This window comes from Thunnus albacares, chromosome 2 (assembly GCF_914725855.1).
Source record: "Thunnus albacares chromosome 2, fThuAlb1.1, whole genome shotgun sequence".
Lineage (NCBI taxonomy): Eukaryota > Metazoa > Chordata > Actinopteri > Scombriformes > Scombridae > Thunnus > Thunnus albacares.
The window spans coordinates 16,138,939-16,155,252 of NC_058107.1; the positions used below are offsets into that span (position 1 = coordinate 16,138,939).

The 16,314-nt window shown below is 39.2% G+C and overlaps 1 protein-coding gene across 2 annotated transcripts; it reads left to right on the forward strand.

Annotated features, from left to right (window-relative positions):
* The first annotated feature begins 973 nt into the window (after positions 1–973).
* On the forward strand, positions 974–6,797 carry stc1 (stanniocalcin 1). 2 transcript variants are annotated; one of them, XM_044336755.1, is made up of 4 exons: positions 974–1,276; positions 3,095–3,237; positions 3,375–3,586; positions 4,289–6,797. In XM_044336755.1, exons 1-4 carry the CDS (start codon positions 1,096–1,098, stop codon positions 4,587–4,589), a joined length of 837 nt encoding a protein of 278 aa, XP_044192690.1. In that variant the 5' UTR covers positions 974–1,095; the 3' UTR covers positions 4,590–6,797. The 2 variants fall into 2 exon arrangements, with proteins under 2 accessions (XP_044192690.1, XP_044192692.1); XM_044336757.1 differs by having other exon boundaries at positions 3,098–3,237.
* The last annotated feature ends 9,517 nt before the right edge of the window (positions 6,798–16,314 follow it).

Sequence of the window (16,314 nt, forward strand, 5' to 3'; positions counted from 1 at the left end):
AGTTAAAGCAACAGTGGTGTCATCATTAAGCACGGTTCAGGAAAATGCCAGAGTGATAAAAAAGATATATCATTTGAATATTCTGGCTTGATATTTATACAAAGCTGTTTAAGTCTGGCAAAGTACGCACCACATTTGACTAAAACACAGGTTGGGGCTTTTACATTTGTTGATTTTGCCTATTTGTGCAAGCATCGTTACAAGTCAGCCTGCATATGAGAAAACATGGAATTGTGGTGGCATTTTGATAAAGTGGATATTCAAAACCAGAAAAAAATACAACAGCTGTTCATGGTAAATTCTATTTATTTATTCAGCATAAGATAATACATGGATCCATTACATAACCTTGTGGCCCTGGTCATGTACAGTAGAGGGATTCTGTGTCAAAATCCAGTTTAAAGACCTTATCATTTTAGTCTATATTGGGCCCACGCGGAGAATATTCCTAAATAAAGCTGTGTTTAATCAAAATTTCACAAAATAATCGACAGAAATCTTGAAACCAGGTATTTCTATTCCAGCATGGTTGGTTTCTGGGTGTCTGGGGAAATATTCAAGCTGCCAGTGGGAGTCAACAACAAAATTTTGCATCAGGGCCCCCCAACAATTTGAGGGAAACACACATAAACCTTAAAAACATTAAGTCAGGAATCACTTGATGATCACCTAATACCCTCTAATGTTAAGCCTAAAACACACATTATAAATAAATAGAGGAGGTGTTGAAAAGGAAAAATACTGAAATAGGGGGAAAAAATGATATTGTTTGCTAGTTAGGGTCATTGCAATAAATCATGTCTCAAACCTTGATGTTGAGCTCCATGATTTACAGTGTTGGCAGCTGTTAAATGATTTTATCAATTAGAGTGGAAAGACCAAGACCACCGTCTTGAATCTGATTGGTCCAAGGGAGACCGGAATGTTCAGCGCTCCTATATAAACCCGTGCAGACTTCACATCGGTGCTATCTGTCATGCAAGTCCAAAGGATAGTGAGGAGTCCAATGTAGAGACATTGCTGGCAGCCTGTCTTGTCATAGCCTACATTTATTCTGTTTCGGCGCTGCAGAAGCTTTTTGGAGCGCTATTCTTTATGAATTACGCACAAACCAGGAGGCGTCTCTTTACATTTAGTTGTATCATCTGTGTTGAGAGGACGATGCCTTTGAGGACCGGACTTTTTCTCCTGATGGTGCTGAACGCATCTGCATATGAACTGGATCAAAACGAGTCTTATTCGCCCAGGAGAGCACGCTTTACTGCCAATAGCCCTTGTAAGTAACACGCTGCTTCCATCTGCATATCTCAGAGTGCACTGCTTGCTTTTTTTTTTTTTTTTTTTTTTTTTTTTTACACACACACGATCTCCACAATGCACAGCCATACCTTGCTCGCTTACTATGTGGACATTTTTTTTCTCATAATATCTATATTTTTTTGGCCTATGCAGCCTTTTCTGTCCAAACGAGCGCGTTGATTCACGGAGAAGGCTGCGGGATTAACGCTGTGGTTTTTGCCGGTGTCCTGCCGGCAACAGATGAGCACGGTGCTTGCTGCTGACACCTGAGAGTGCAGGCTGTGTCATGCTGATAGTCTCTTTCTCATGGTTTGGCTGCTGCATAGGTCCCACTATTCAGTATTATAGTTGACTTACTCAGGGGGTATTCAGTGCATAAAACATATAAAGCTCCAGTTCCTGTGTAAGCCTTCAAGTCAGAAAAAGAAGTAGGCTACACCTTTTTTTTCTCAGTATGCCTCAGGAAAAGCTACTGCACTGTTTTGTCACTGAGGCTGTGCCTTTTGGACAAATTCATGTAACCTTATTAGTTGACATTACATCCCCTATCCATCAAATGATCCACTGTGCAAGGCCCGAGTCAAAACCACTTATAATATCCATCAAGAAATGTAACTGCAAAGCATAAATCTGCATGGCTTCATTCAAATGTTGACTTTTCCCCTTTTTAACACAAAGGTACGCTCCAGTGCTAAAAGGCAGCGGGTAACTGGGATGCTGAATCCCTTCTGCAGGAATTGCTTCATCATTTGCAGCTCACTCGCTGTATTTTGAGAACAATCTCTGGTCCCCGATGGCAGGCAGACTTTATCTGCAGGTCAACATGGGGCCCCAGATTCAAAGTCTGCCAAGTAGGCTTAGTCTTCTTGGTGACATTTCTTAATGGTTATTTAATGCTTATTACAAAGGATTTGAATCAGGCTGCTTGCCATCTCAGTGGATTCTTGGATGAAGAATAAGGAAAGCCAACTATATGGATACACTGATCTTCAGATTATGTGTATAGCTCTGTCTTGGTGTAAAATTTCAAGTCGGTTGCATGGACTTAGAGCTCCTTTCCTTATGGCCAAGATCAATATTTGGCTGTTGCACGGTAGCTGTTTCATAGGTTTAACAAGATATGCGTGTGATGCTCATGTGATGCTCCTAAAATGAATATGGCAGCATTTTCTGAATGTGTATTTCATTATGTAGATGTGCATGGGATCAGGTCTGCATTCTCAACTGAACTGTGACATGTGCTTAGTTAATAGTCAAGAATATTAAAGTGGTTTGGAGGCAGAGTCCTCAAATTCAGCTTGACGTTGCGACTTGTGTAAAATAATTGAAGACAGAGTCTGGTGGCAGCGTGCATTTGTGTGTGTGTGTGTGTGCGCGCGCATGTGTGCGTGTGTGAGTGTGCCAGCAGTACACGTGTATGTTTATGTGTGTCGACAGGCACGCCAACAATTTTCAGGAAACTCTTTGGTATTTCTGGTGCTGTTCTTCCAAGCTCTGCTGAAAAGAACCTAACAGTGGAATATAGGTCCATGCCAAGAGAAAAGCAAAGTAATGCCAAATAGTGTCTGAGACTCTCAGAGTTGTAAGGTGTCCAATCTCTAGTCAAGTCACTATTTGCCCCGAGTGGCTGTACGTCTTTTGTGAATCACCAAAGTATGAAAATTCTCCTTTGTTCGCTGCATTTTTTAGCTGAAACCCTGGCAACCCTTGTGTAATGAGCTCAGTGAGTGTGCAGTGATTCCCAGTGAACCCACTGTTGGCTCCCCCGCTGATGGTTCATTCTCTGTGCCCACAGCAGATGTGGCACGCTGTCTCAACAGTGCCCTCCAAGTTGGCTGCGGAGCCTTCGCCTGCCTGGAAAACTCAACTTGTGACACAGATGGCATGCATGACATCTGCAAGTCCTTCCTATACAGTGCTGCTAAATTTGACACTCAGGTATACACTTTAACTCTTTTCACCACATATGCCATTTTTCTCTGCATTTTCTTCATGCACATGGACTGCGCAGGATTATATGGGTGTAACTGTCAGCGCAAGAATGTGTGAAGCACTGCTGTGTTTTTTTTTTACAGGGTAAAGCATTTGTGAAGGAGAGCCTTAAGTGCATTGCCAATGGCATCACCTCGAAGGCATTCTCCACCATCCGCCGCTGCTCCACCTTCCAAAGAATGATAACTGAAGTCCAAGAGGAGTGTTACAGCAAGCTGGATATCTGCACTGTTGCCCGATCTAATCCAGATGCTATTGGTGAAGTGGCACAGCTACCAAGTCACTTCCCCAATAGGTGAGCACGTCCTCTACCCTTTATGCTTTAATACTTTAAAAATAAATTGATAAAGGTTATTGTTACAGTATTACATATTGTGAATAGCTTGTTGACTAGCATTCTGAAAAAAAATATCAGTCATTACAGAGTTTAAACCTTGAGATGTTCAACAGATCTCTGGTCAGTAAGGCTCTTAAATATAGCTGCTGAATTAGAGTCTTAGACATGTGTTTGGATCATCCAAAAATGACATGAAGTGCTGTTGGTGTTGCAAATATACATGACTGGTATGTTGCTCAGCAGATGCCCCTTTGACCCTGATTTATGTAGAGTAACAGATGGCTCAATTTGTATTTATTTCCATGTGTTCTGGTTGCCATCTGCTTTATATATTCTTTCAAATAGTGAAAGAGAATTAGACAGGAATATCAAGTTTGCATGTTTTGTTCTTATTGTTGTTGTAATACATGTAGGATTTCAGTTTGGGAGTGGATACAAAGGGGAAGGAGGGTGGAGCACAAGGCTTAGTAGTGACTGGAGTAGGAATGGTCACTCCCATATGGATGACATCATACTACACAGCACGTGTGCAGATACTACACAGGGAAATGCAATATGAGAATTTGAACTATTAGAGAGTACAGCAGGAATTTATTATTGCCATGTTTTTGGCTATTACAAATTAAAAAGACATTCTGTGATGCTTTTTTGTTGTTTTAGGTTCTATGGGAAGCTGCTACAGAGCCTGATGGACTGTGATGAGGACACGGTGGACCGCGTTAGGACCAGCATGGTGTCGCGGCTGGGCCCAGAGATGACCATGCTTATTCAGCTGCTGCAGAACAAGCCCTGCCCATCCACTGCTGTGGCTGCAGCTGCCGCCATCCCAACTGGAGTGGAGGGCCGTGGGAGTTGGCGCTGGTCCATGGGTCCCCATATGTACAAGATCCAGCCTAATCTGCGAAACAGAGACTCTGCCAGTCATTTTGGCAAAAAGCGCTCTGCCAGTGACAGCTCCTAACTTCCACTCAGATTCAGACACTCCACACAAAAATCATGAAAGCTCCTCTATTCCCTAGGGGTGACAAAATCCATTCCTCCACTAGACTGGAAGTTACAGAAACATGCACCTCTAGGGAATGCCGGAACGCCCATAGAGTTGATATCAGAGTTTGATTGTTGTTATATTGTATATCCTACACTTTAGGCTTGAGAGAACCCCCCTTCCATCGACTCTTTTCAAAATGTGTCCACTCGCAGTTAGTATTGAACATGTGGCTGTTGCATCTGTGCAACATGGTCCTGTTCGCTCCTCTTCACCTCCTCCAACAGAGATGAATCCTAAAGAAGTCAAACAAAAACAAAAAACAGCCATAGTGGTTCACGCCTCTAGAGCACAAGTCCGTACTTTAAAAAGACAAAACCACAATCCCAACATTTTTTCATTAATAGAGATTAGTTGTCGGATCAGTATTCGTTCATTGATAGGAATGGAAAATTATTGATAGACGTATCTAATATTTCAGTGATGAGACCAGTCAAATTGTGAGCATGAGATGTGGAAATGAGTTTCATATCTATATTCTGACACTAACATAACACTTAAATGTACTGTATACTAAGTTATCCGAGACAGCCATACCTAGCCCTCTAAAATAGAGTGCTCAAAGGAGGGAGGTCTGTAGAGGTTTTATGATAACCTTTGAGAGGTTACCTTAAACTGACCAAAAAACTTCAAACTGCCCTGAATGCTATTCATGAAATACCAAAATAGTGTATAGCTATAGCACTTATAATTGTTTTTTTCTTTTCTGATGGCAGATGTAGCCATGGTCATCAACTGAAATGTGTTTCAAATTATCATCCTGCACATGAGGATTGTCCAGGACATGGCCAAGTCTATCTATCAGTAAAAAGTCCATTTTGCATACCTTGTATCCAGACACTTGTAATGCATAAGACTGTGGAGCTCTACAGTATATGTGGGACCGTGTTTAGTGGAATCTGTATCCATTTTCTTAACTGAGTGTGAAGCAGTGGTGTATGTGCAGTAGCTGATTAGCACGTTCACCGATGAGACTGAGAGCAGCCATCTTCTTGGACTGATGAGCATCATTCTCTGAGGTGAATAATGTGACATACACACTGGCTTCCAGTGTCAAGATTGAGAGTGACTATTTAAAAAAAACAAAGCCTTGTTGGAATGATATTTATTTTCCTACTATATTATTTAATGTTTTTTTTTTTAATTTTAATGCATTATTGTAGTTTTAATTAGTTTACAGATTTAAATAGCAGTTCAGTCATGGCTCCGATTTGAACATGAGCTCTATGCCAAAAAAACAAAAAAACAAAAAAAAAAAAAAAAAGTGAGCTGACACTCTGGTGACTGAATGGGACCCATGTCATGACTCTGTGCTGGCCATAGGGGAACAAGGTTGGTCATTCAGGTCAGGGGATCTCCTTTATGGGTGTTACAAGGGACCACAACTAAACAAGATAGCTTAACTTTGACACAATTTCTGTTTTGTTTTGTTTTTTTAAAGGTTGAGCTGCTAGATGCGCTTGTTCCATGCGGGGAGTTTGTGCACATTTTCAATGATTGAGCAGGTATAATCACAGTAAAGCAAACACCAGCATCATGTACCTCCATAGAGAAGATTTTTGATGGTTCTGCACTACTTTCAGGTGCTTCTCCATGCATGAGATACAATTGATTTTCCTTAAGAGGGCTACAAGTATATACATTCAAATCACAGCTAGTGCATTTTTTTCTGTAATAATTTATTTTATCTTATTGTTTTTTAATATATTGGTTCTAATATTATACAGTGGGGAAAGAGCTAGGGAAGGTACAAGAGAAAGAATGACATGCCTCACAGGACTACATGTTGCAAAATCTTCTTTTTGAATGATGTCTTCCAGGATGCCAGTGCTGCTACATGGAAGGCCCTCAGAAGTATAAAGAGCTTGAAAGTTACTCCCTATGTCACATAATGAGGAAAGTGAAGGGAACATTAAAGGACAGGTTCACAATTTGTCTTTAAACAATATTCAGGTGCCTAAATGAACAATTTTTCTTGCTGTAATTATTCCTCCTGTTCAGACAAGGCATTAATATGACTCCTCCTAATGCTTTTAATATGTGATGGGGACCAAATCCACAGTCCTCGTTTTGTGCAAAAATGTATTTAAAAGTTCATCTGTGGCTAATATGTTCCGAATTAGTCAAATCAAGTGGATATTTTTCGAAATTACAGTCTTTTTAGTGCCAAATTCCCATTTTTTGGTTCAATCCTTCCACCACAGCTCACTATCCAAGGAAACACAAAGAGGGAATTTTATACTAAAAAGACTGTAACTTTGAAAGATATCCACTTTATTGGACTAACTCAGATGGCTGAAGCCTCATATTATCTTCAAATAAACTTTTAAATACATTTTGGCACAGACTGAAGACTGTGGATTTTGGCCCCAATCACTTACATTGTTAAGCGCATTATGAAGGGATCTTCTAATGGTTAGTATGACTAGGAGGAACGATTACAGCAAGAAAAACTTGTTTCAATGTTCATTTGGGCATCTCAATATTGTTTTAAGACAGACTTGAAAAAATGTGAACCTATCGTTTATTTATTTGGCTTAAGCATTTTTGCTGACTGCGCTACTAACTAGGATCAGTCAGAGTGAGAAAGCTACCAGTGTGTGTAAAGACCACTGTTAGTAAGTTAGTTCACACACTCTTGATGTAACTTCAGTGATTCCAGTTACTTTGCTTTTGGTTGTGTTGAGTTCAGTTGAAATGATACTCAGGCCTGAGGCTGCCTCAGTAAGTACTGTAGGTAGCTCATGTTAATTTATCTACATTAGTGATTAAATATGCACGATTGTAACAAAAAGTCCAAGTAGATTTCATCCATTAAGCAGTTCTCCTTACAGTAATAACATATGAAATCTGAACATTTTTGACAATAACAGAACTTTTAAGACTGCATGTTTCATGGCCTTCAAATATGAGGACAATCACTCTGAACCAGTAGAGCCACAGTCACCGAGATGGGTCCTAATGCTGGTGTTTGTTTTACCTGTACCTGGCAGATAGGTGGTAGTTTGGAGCCATTAGCTTCAGTAAGATAATCAATGGCTCAAGTTAGCTTGCAAATGTTTGTGCAATATAGAGATTCACTTGGAACCAGGATTGGGTTTAGTTCACTTTGATTCAATTTTATTTAAAAGTACCTTGCAGTTTTTTCACCACAAAAATGGTTTTATAACAAAATGAAAAGGTGTTATCAGCTAAAATTATTGCCTGATTTCCATTTCCACCTGTAGTTTGAATTAAGAAAACGTAAAAGGAATTGAACCCAATTCTGTTTTTAAACAGTGAATTGATATATTGTCCTGGATTGATAAGAAATACAGACCAGAAAAAAAGAGATGTTTTATTTTTCAGTGTCGATTTAAAAGCTATGTTAAGAATTCCAAACTATGCAATAATCTCACACACAAAGGATTCACAGCAACACAGAAATTGACCTTTATTTCATTCAGTGCCAGCTGATGCTGTGTGAATAAAGCAGCAGCATGTATGCTCTCACACTGCACTCACAGTGTGACGGCATTGCTCCTCTGCATTACTTTCTGTTTCTGTGGTTTTTGTAAACCGGTGTTTCTTTTGTTCTGTGAATATGACCATTTATTTTTGTGTGATTTGATGCGAAGGGACAGCAGTTGTGAAGGAATCACTTGGAATGTTAAGAGCTATAGTCACACTGTCGTATATCCTAGATTACTATTTTATGTTAAATATGCACTTTGCATCTTAACCACTATAAAGGGCATTGAAACATTCAGCACATGTGCAATTGAGACATGTTTTATTTACCCAGTGAATGGAAATCAGTTTGAATATTTAGCATCCTGAAGGGTCAGGACCGCTTCATGTACTATTGATACATATATCTGTATCTTTGTTGTCCATGGGTAAATCCAAAACCCAACAGCCGCTGCTAAAACTGTTACTTCCCTGTATGATGCTGTCCAGATGCCCCTCTACTGTGGCCGCTCTGATCTGTCAACACACAGTGAGCTCAGCATCAGTCCACTTTTGCATCTAAACATTTAAATGTCTATCCATGTCTTCATATATTTATTTTCTATGAACATTCCTTGTGTCAAATATGTTTGGCAAGGGCAAATTGACTGTTTCCTCACCAAGTCAAATGTAATGGTAATTTCAGAGAATGTACCTGTATACTGAATGTCTGTTTCGACGCGGACACGCCCACGTTATGTGAAGGCTATTAGGAAAAAAACAAGAGTGAGAATATGTAGGCTTTCTATTTCTTTCTGTTTCAGATTTCAATTCAAGTATAGGGTGCTTAAGGTGGTACTGGAGTATTGTTAAATTGACCCATGGTGAGTTTTGTGAAACTGTTTTCTCCTGTCAATACTAGAGACTAAAGACTCCCTCACTTCTGGCACTTCATGGTACTCTTTTCCTCTCAAGACTTGAACTAGATTGATACATGTTGTTGTGCTTACACAAAATCAAAAAGGCTTCAGTGACTAGTATAGTTTATTTTGTATTCATATATAAATGACAGTTATTTTACTATCAGATCCAAAAGTTATTTGAGGATTTAAGGAGATTACTGAAGTTCCTGATACAGATGCTATGTAACGCATGATTGACCCTTGTGAATCACTTGCACTTTAAAATATACCCATATACATATATACCCATACTGTGTATATGTTTGGGTTTTTTCCTCTGTACTGAAAAGTCATGAAAGATACAAATGCATCAATTGTGTGTCTTTTGCTGATCAGAAATAAAATATTTATCATATCTGGCATATGGTATGAAATATTTTTCTCTGCCCTTGTTTCACTCATTTGGAATCATCATCATTCACAGATATGCATCAACATCTACCGATTTAAAAAGTCCTTTTAATGCCTTTGCATTCTTCTCCATCAGTTGCCCTAAAACATTCCTCTGACTTAATGATTTTGGTTTATCTATCAGCGAATCAAAAAACGTGATGTTCAATGGATGGAAGCTGATGAAAACTGAGTTTCTCTTTCTGGTTAGATATGCTTACAGTTACAATTTGCAGCTATGGTAGTCTAAATACAACCTCTCCTAAAAGATGCTTGGGAACATGCTCATAGTCTTCCTAAAAGCCACAAAAGATAGAATAATAGATAGAATGAGCAAACTGCCATTGCAGTTGTTTGTGAACGTGTCAAATGAGCTGTTGTGTGACCAAGATGGAGAGTTTGTTTTCTAAAACACATCTGCAGAATTTTCTGGTTTGCTGATTCCCTTCATCACCACCCCTTCCACCAGACCACAAAATCTACAATAAATGTGTCACCCATGACACCACAATAATATCGGGGGGCTATTAGCATTTCTAATTTCCTTAGCAGCATGAAAAATGGAAACAGGCTCAGTCTTCGGGTTGCCATCATCCCAAACACTTGGCAGCAGCTTCACTAAGAGCTGCATCAATGTCAGTTTCAGCTTCAACTCTTTAACCTTTTAGAAAAAAAAGAAAGTAGAAATTATATTTAAAAATGTCACTAAGCAGATAATCCAAGCACAATCCACCTACCAATTTGGATTTTCCAAGTGTGTCATCTGTCTTCAATTGAGACCAGAAACAGTGATCTTCAACCTTTGACCTGAGATATTCAAGTACCAGCTATAATTCAAGTTCAAGCCAAGTCACATAGAATGAATCATTATGTAAATGTCGAAATCGTACAGTGTATTTGGTGTCTAGGCTCTGACCTCATCACTTCCCACATGGAAATACTGAGCACAGCACTGAAGGGTGGCTGCTGGGGTGACGGTGGGGTTTATGAAATGCTGTATGAATAACACCAGTGGCAGCCAGTGACAGCGTAGCTTTCAGGTGAGCGGTGTGGCACACTGCCTGAACAAGCTTGCAGGCTTTGCTCCATTTCTGTTCACATTACAGTATGTTTCAAAGAATCAGTTTCCAAAGCTAAGGTCCAAAACATCCATTCCAGCTCCAATTCAGCCCCACATCTAACAGAAAATGCATCAGAACAATTCATCTTGTTCAGTAGGTGGTGATCCAACGTAGCAGCACTCATACCTTCTGTCCCATTTGGTGTCTTTATCCTTAAAGAGGGAGAACGTGCATGATTTGGTGACATTAGAGTAGCTTCTTAGGCCCTGTAAGGCTGTGATTTTACTTTAGAGTGATCGAGTTCAAATTCAAATCTATACTCCACATTTACCTACAAATTGTTTTTGTACATCACTTTCTCTCAGCTCTCTTTGATACTCTGCATCAATAAGTTCTGCACAGTGTATTGTATGTCCTGAAACTAACAGAGTATCCAACACTCTCCAGTGAATGATAAAGTAGACAATTTATTAAACACAATAGACATCGCACATGACATCGCCATGGTTTACCACATCCTCTGAGTGCTTTGTGCGTGTGACAAATCCAGCAGGAACCTACAGAGGAAGATCAAGGACACAGCGAGCACCTCCTGATGAAAATGAACTTTCTTAAACTTGAGCACAAACGAGCTGAAACTGCAAAGTGCCTGTTTGGTTGGAGTGCCTGAGGAAAAGAGGGGGCAGAACGCAAGAGGCTCCATGGACGCTAATCTCAGTCAGAGGGAGATATAATTTCATGCCTATTTAGAGAAGAGTCCTGAAGGGCTTTCTCATCAGCCGCTCTCCAGTCTCATGGATAGGTGATGCAGCAGCTCTGCACACAGATTCTATCATCCTCCCTCTTTAAAGAGACATTCACTCTCGACTCATCAATGGGCTTTAAGACAAGCATGATGGACAGAACAAGACAGTGCTGAATGTTTCCATATTGTCAGTTTAGGAATCTGCCTCTTGCTGAGTCTCACATAGCTGCAGTTATGTAGTGGGCAACTTTTAAAAGCAATTCGGATGGAATTGCTGCTTTCAACACACAGAAACGTCTTGTTGCCAGGAAACATTTGAACAGATTTTTGACCCTGCCTATTCACTTTGTTGCCTGTTGCTTGGACTGCTGCCTAGTGTATCGCCGCCCTGACAATCACAACCAGAGTAATAATGAATAATGACAAAATTAGAATATCATTATGCAGATGCGATTCATACCATCTGTTTGTGTGTTTTTAATTCCATCTTGCTGCTTTTTAAAGCTGCTAATGAAACAGTGCTCCATTTGAGCCATCAGATAAAACGTGGTGCCTTCTGTTTCGAAATGATGCAGAATAAACCCTCTGTGCATCTGCTTGCAATGCTCACACTGTCACCCAAATATTAGCAATGAATGCATGCGTTTCTTACAAGCATATGTCTAAAAGAGTTTTTCACAGCGGGGTGGGTGGAAGGGCACAGTGGCGAGGGGCGACGCGTGCCCTCCTTGGACAAACAGAATGACCCTGTGGTACAATGATCTTAAATGAATACAGAGCTTCTGCCTAAAAGCTGCAGGCAGGCAACAAACCCACCATTATTTGTCATTGTTTTAACCTCTTGATCAAATTGTGAGGGAGGAAAGCAATGTCTCCACAGTGCATGCATAGTGTCAGCAATTTGATGGGACAAATGAACAATGCACTGTGGTTAGTGCGGTACGGCAATTGCCTCTCCCCTCTCCCAGTGTGTTTTATATTCATTATGTCCTTCTCTTTCCCATGAAACTTATGGCATATTCATCAGCAGTGTGACAAATTAGATGTGCAGTGAAATGGAGTATGACTGAGAGCAGTGGAAGATTAGATCCACTCCAATCTTACCAGCAATCACTATCCCTTCATTTCTGTGGGGAAATACCCAAGGACGGGAAAGAAAATTAGATCAAATTTTACTGAAGAAAGCATTGGAGTGGCAGGGGAAAGAGATGAAACAGAGCATTTTCCATTTCTGCCAACGCATCCCCAGATTTGTCTTAGAATCAGATGCAATGCATTTTATGGTTCTGGTTATCCTGAATACATTAAACAAAACATTTACTCTGGCTGCACAGTTGGATAGAAAATATTAGTAGATTGATAAATATTAAGTGATAGGTTCAATTCATTTTATATATTATCTTTTTTTTCAATTTGCACAACACTATTGTCTTTGCACATCTAACATGTACCTTAGCTTAGACAACTGAGCATCATATCCAATCACTTCAGCAGTGAAGCTGAAATGCTCTTGAATGTTCTCAAATGTTGCTTTCTATTGCAGCACCTGACTATTTTAACAGCTCTCCAACTGCTTGAACACTGTAAATAAGCAGGTTTCACTATGATGAAGCCATGTTCCACACAGTGCTGTTTTCATTTCAGCAGAGATATGGAGGTGATGGTTTCCCTCATAAGGACAGTTGCACTCAGACATAGTAGCCTTTCTTGAGAGACATGGAAGAACAGTAGCAGATGACTACACAGGACTGGGCCATGGATGAAAAACTCACATGTTGAATCTTTGAGATTTTCAAGATCAGGTCAAGTCTCAAGGTAAATTGACATGATGAGATTTTTTAAAAATGTGTCACTTTTGTTTTGTGTCAGTCTTGAAAAAAGGCTCCCAGGGTCATACAGACAGAGATGTGTTGCAAATTTGCAGTTGCATCAGGATGTCCTGATTGAACTGAACAGTAAATGTAAATTCAGTAAAAACTTGACGGACAATGATTAACAAGAAACAAATGATATTCTTTCTCTTATTGATCATCAAGTGTGGATAAATTCATCCTTTTACTTCATTAGAGACTTTGGAATTAACACAGTGTGGTGGAGACACCTAGTGGCTGAAAACAGGTTACACCAGTCCTCACTGAACACTGGCCTACTGCATCGTACGTGTCCACCAGTGAATAAAACCAAAACCGATTCTGTAAAAAAATTTTTGTCAACTTTCAACTGTCAACTGATAACAATCAAAGTGATTTATGAAGGATCTTTGATGATGATGTAAACAACTGTTTTTCATGGGGCTGTATCTTCCTCACATGATGCTCTATGAAAACATCTAAGGTAACTAACAGTTAAGTAACATCAGTTAAATAAACTTTTTTAGTTAATTGTGGTTCATGCAATGTTTAAAGAACAGTTTGGATTTGTTTAAGTCTGTCCCTGTTTTATACTCACTGCTAATGTAGCACAAAGTTAGATTTTATTTTCATTGTCACAGTTTGCCAGTTTCTTTCTTCTTCTTCTTTTTATAGCCCGCACTTGTTTATGTCTAACGTGAGGAACATATAGATACAAGATATCATATATACACATATACATACATATTGTACATCAGGTTATTTTGATTGCTGTCTGTACTCCGTCAGAATCCATCTGTAAGTTCACGTCAGAAATGCATATTTAGAGTTTTTTTAAACAACCACTCAAATTTGCTGTAATGGACATCAATACAGTATACATACAGAAAGTACGAAGGTACAAAGCACTTTCAAAATAGATAGCAGATATGTTCAGTTGTTAAAATGTAATGCTTGAGTCATTTAAGACTAATTACATGTCTAACTGCAAACCTCACAGTATCACTAGCAGGAAGTGAACCTGAATAAGTAAGGCAGTAATGGTTTAGGTCACATGTCGCTGTAATCTGAAACACAGGTATAATTTGCCTTTAATTTTGATGACATGTGACTGCAACAAAGGATGTGTTACCACAAGTAAACATGCCTCTGAGTGAACTAGATTAAAAGATTAGAATAGTTTTGACAGCTAATGCAGGTGACTAAAGCCTGTGGTGTTTGAAATATTATCAGGGTTATCAAAGCCAAAGTACAACTACTTATTTTGTTCAAACATTGACCTTAATTCCTATTTGAGCTGTAATATGGATCATTTTGTAAGATGTTATGTCTGTGTGTGTGTGTGTGTGTGTGTGTGTGTGTGTGTGTGTGTGTGTGTGTGTGTGTGTGTGTGTGTGTGTGTGTGTGTGTGTGTGTGTGTGTGTGTTAAGAGTGTGTGTTCTAATATGTGCCTATAAAGGTCAACACCCTGTTAATGTGCCGCTCCAGGCAGGTTGAAAGGCAGACCGTGGTGTCTGATGAGATTAGGATGATAGCAAATTTAAAGACTAGATGAGTGTTTTAAATAAGGACTAACCAAAAAACATTAAATTTGCTTGTTAATTTAAATAAAGATAATATCCTATTGTTGTATAACTAGTATTATTAGTTGGTGTTTACTAGTGTTTGTTTTTGTTGTTGTTGTTTTTGCTGTATGCAAAGTGTCCTTGGGTAAAGTGAGAGGTGCTTAAAATTGAATTTGAATTTTATTAATATCTTAATATTAAGTATAATTAACAACTGTACTGAAAGTACAAAGGTCATATGATGGCTTCTCTGAGTAAGACTTTCATAGAGATGCATAATTTATTTGGTCAGACTTGATCAGACTAGTTTTGACAGTTGAAGACTTTCATATGGTTTCTATGTAAGAGCAATATGGGATGCAGAATGTAATCCTTTTAATATAAGCAATCCCACTCAAATTCAGTAATACCAATGTTTTACTTATGAGAAAAGTTCACACACACGTCTTACCAGAGGAGGTCAAATGTAAATGTTAGTATCCTCTTGCTTGTGTCATAATAGCTAAGCTGTAGGTTATTCTGTATTTCTGCTTTTCCAAAAGCAGCTGAACAGCTTGTCCTTTATTTTAGTTTTTCTGTTTTTGCTTTTTGATTTCCCAGGAGGTCAGAGGGCAGCAACAGAACAGCATCCCCTCTAGCCGGTCATTTATGCTGTCCTGATCATGGATACTTCAACATGGATACTTGCTAGCATGGGTTTAAGGTTAAAACCTAACTGAGATTTTTCTCCCATATCCCATGACTACTGAATGACTCTACACTCTAAGTAAAGTCTTGCTCGCTCCTGAATGGAAATGTCAATGTCAGACAACATTTTGATGAGCATGTTTAGTGGCATATTGGTCACAGGAAGGCAAGGTTCAGTTTCACCTGACTCTATCTCCTCTTTCAGCCGCTATCAGCCTCCTATTTATCTGTATGATGAATTAGGGGTATTTTGTGGTAAACTGTACTTAGCCAGCTTCTTATGTTACACTGAGGGGACAAATGGTGGAATCAATAGTAGTGAACGAACAGGAGTCCCAGAAACTCAGAGAGAGGATTGCTCCGAGCCTTCAGAGAATACTGCTGCGGTGATTAAGTAATTTACCCATCAAACTGGACACCCTGAAATCCCCAAGGTGTCAAACAATTCACAGTTGACTTCTCAGTTTTGTCCTTCTGCTTTTGAAGTTCAGGTTTCTTGGTTTGTCAGTAAAAGGTGAGCTTCTTTCAAAGAATATCGTTGTTAAGAATTCAACCACCTCAATAAGTTTAAAAATGATTTTAAAACCATTATTCAAGTTCATCTTACCAACAGAACAGGCCCAGGGAAAGTAGCTCTTCAGTGGATACAGATGTTGAATATAAAAGAAAAGAATATTAATGAAAGCATGTGGTGTGGGGGCATTTTTACCTTTATTGGACAGTCAACAGTGAAGTGGCAGACAGGAAACAAGAGAGATGTGGTTATGTGGCATGCTACCAGACTACCAGAGCACTCCTGAAAGTGCTCCCATATTAAACCAACCACTAATTGAACAAAGCTGATTACTCAATGCATGAGTCACTTTTTTTTCTATTTCAGTACAGTCCCAAACTCAAGATGTCTTTTCTAAAAGGCACCAGATTATTTATTTGATCACTTATTTGAATGAAA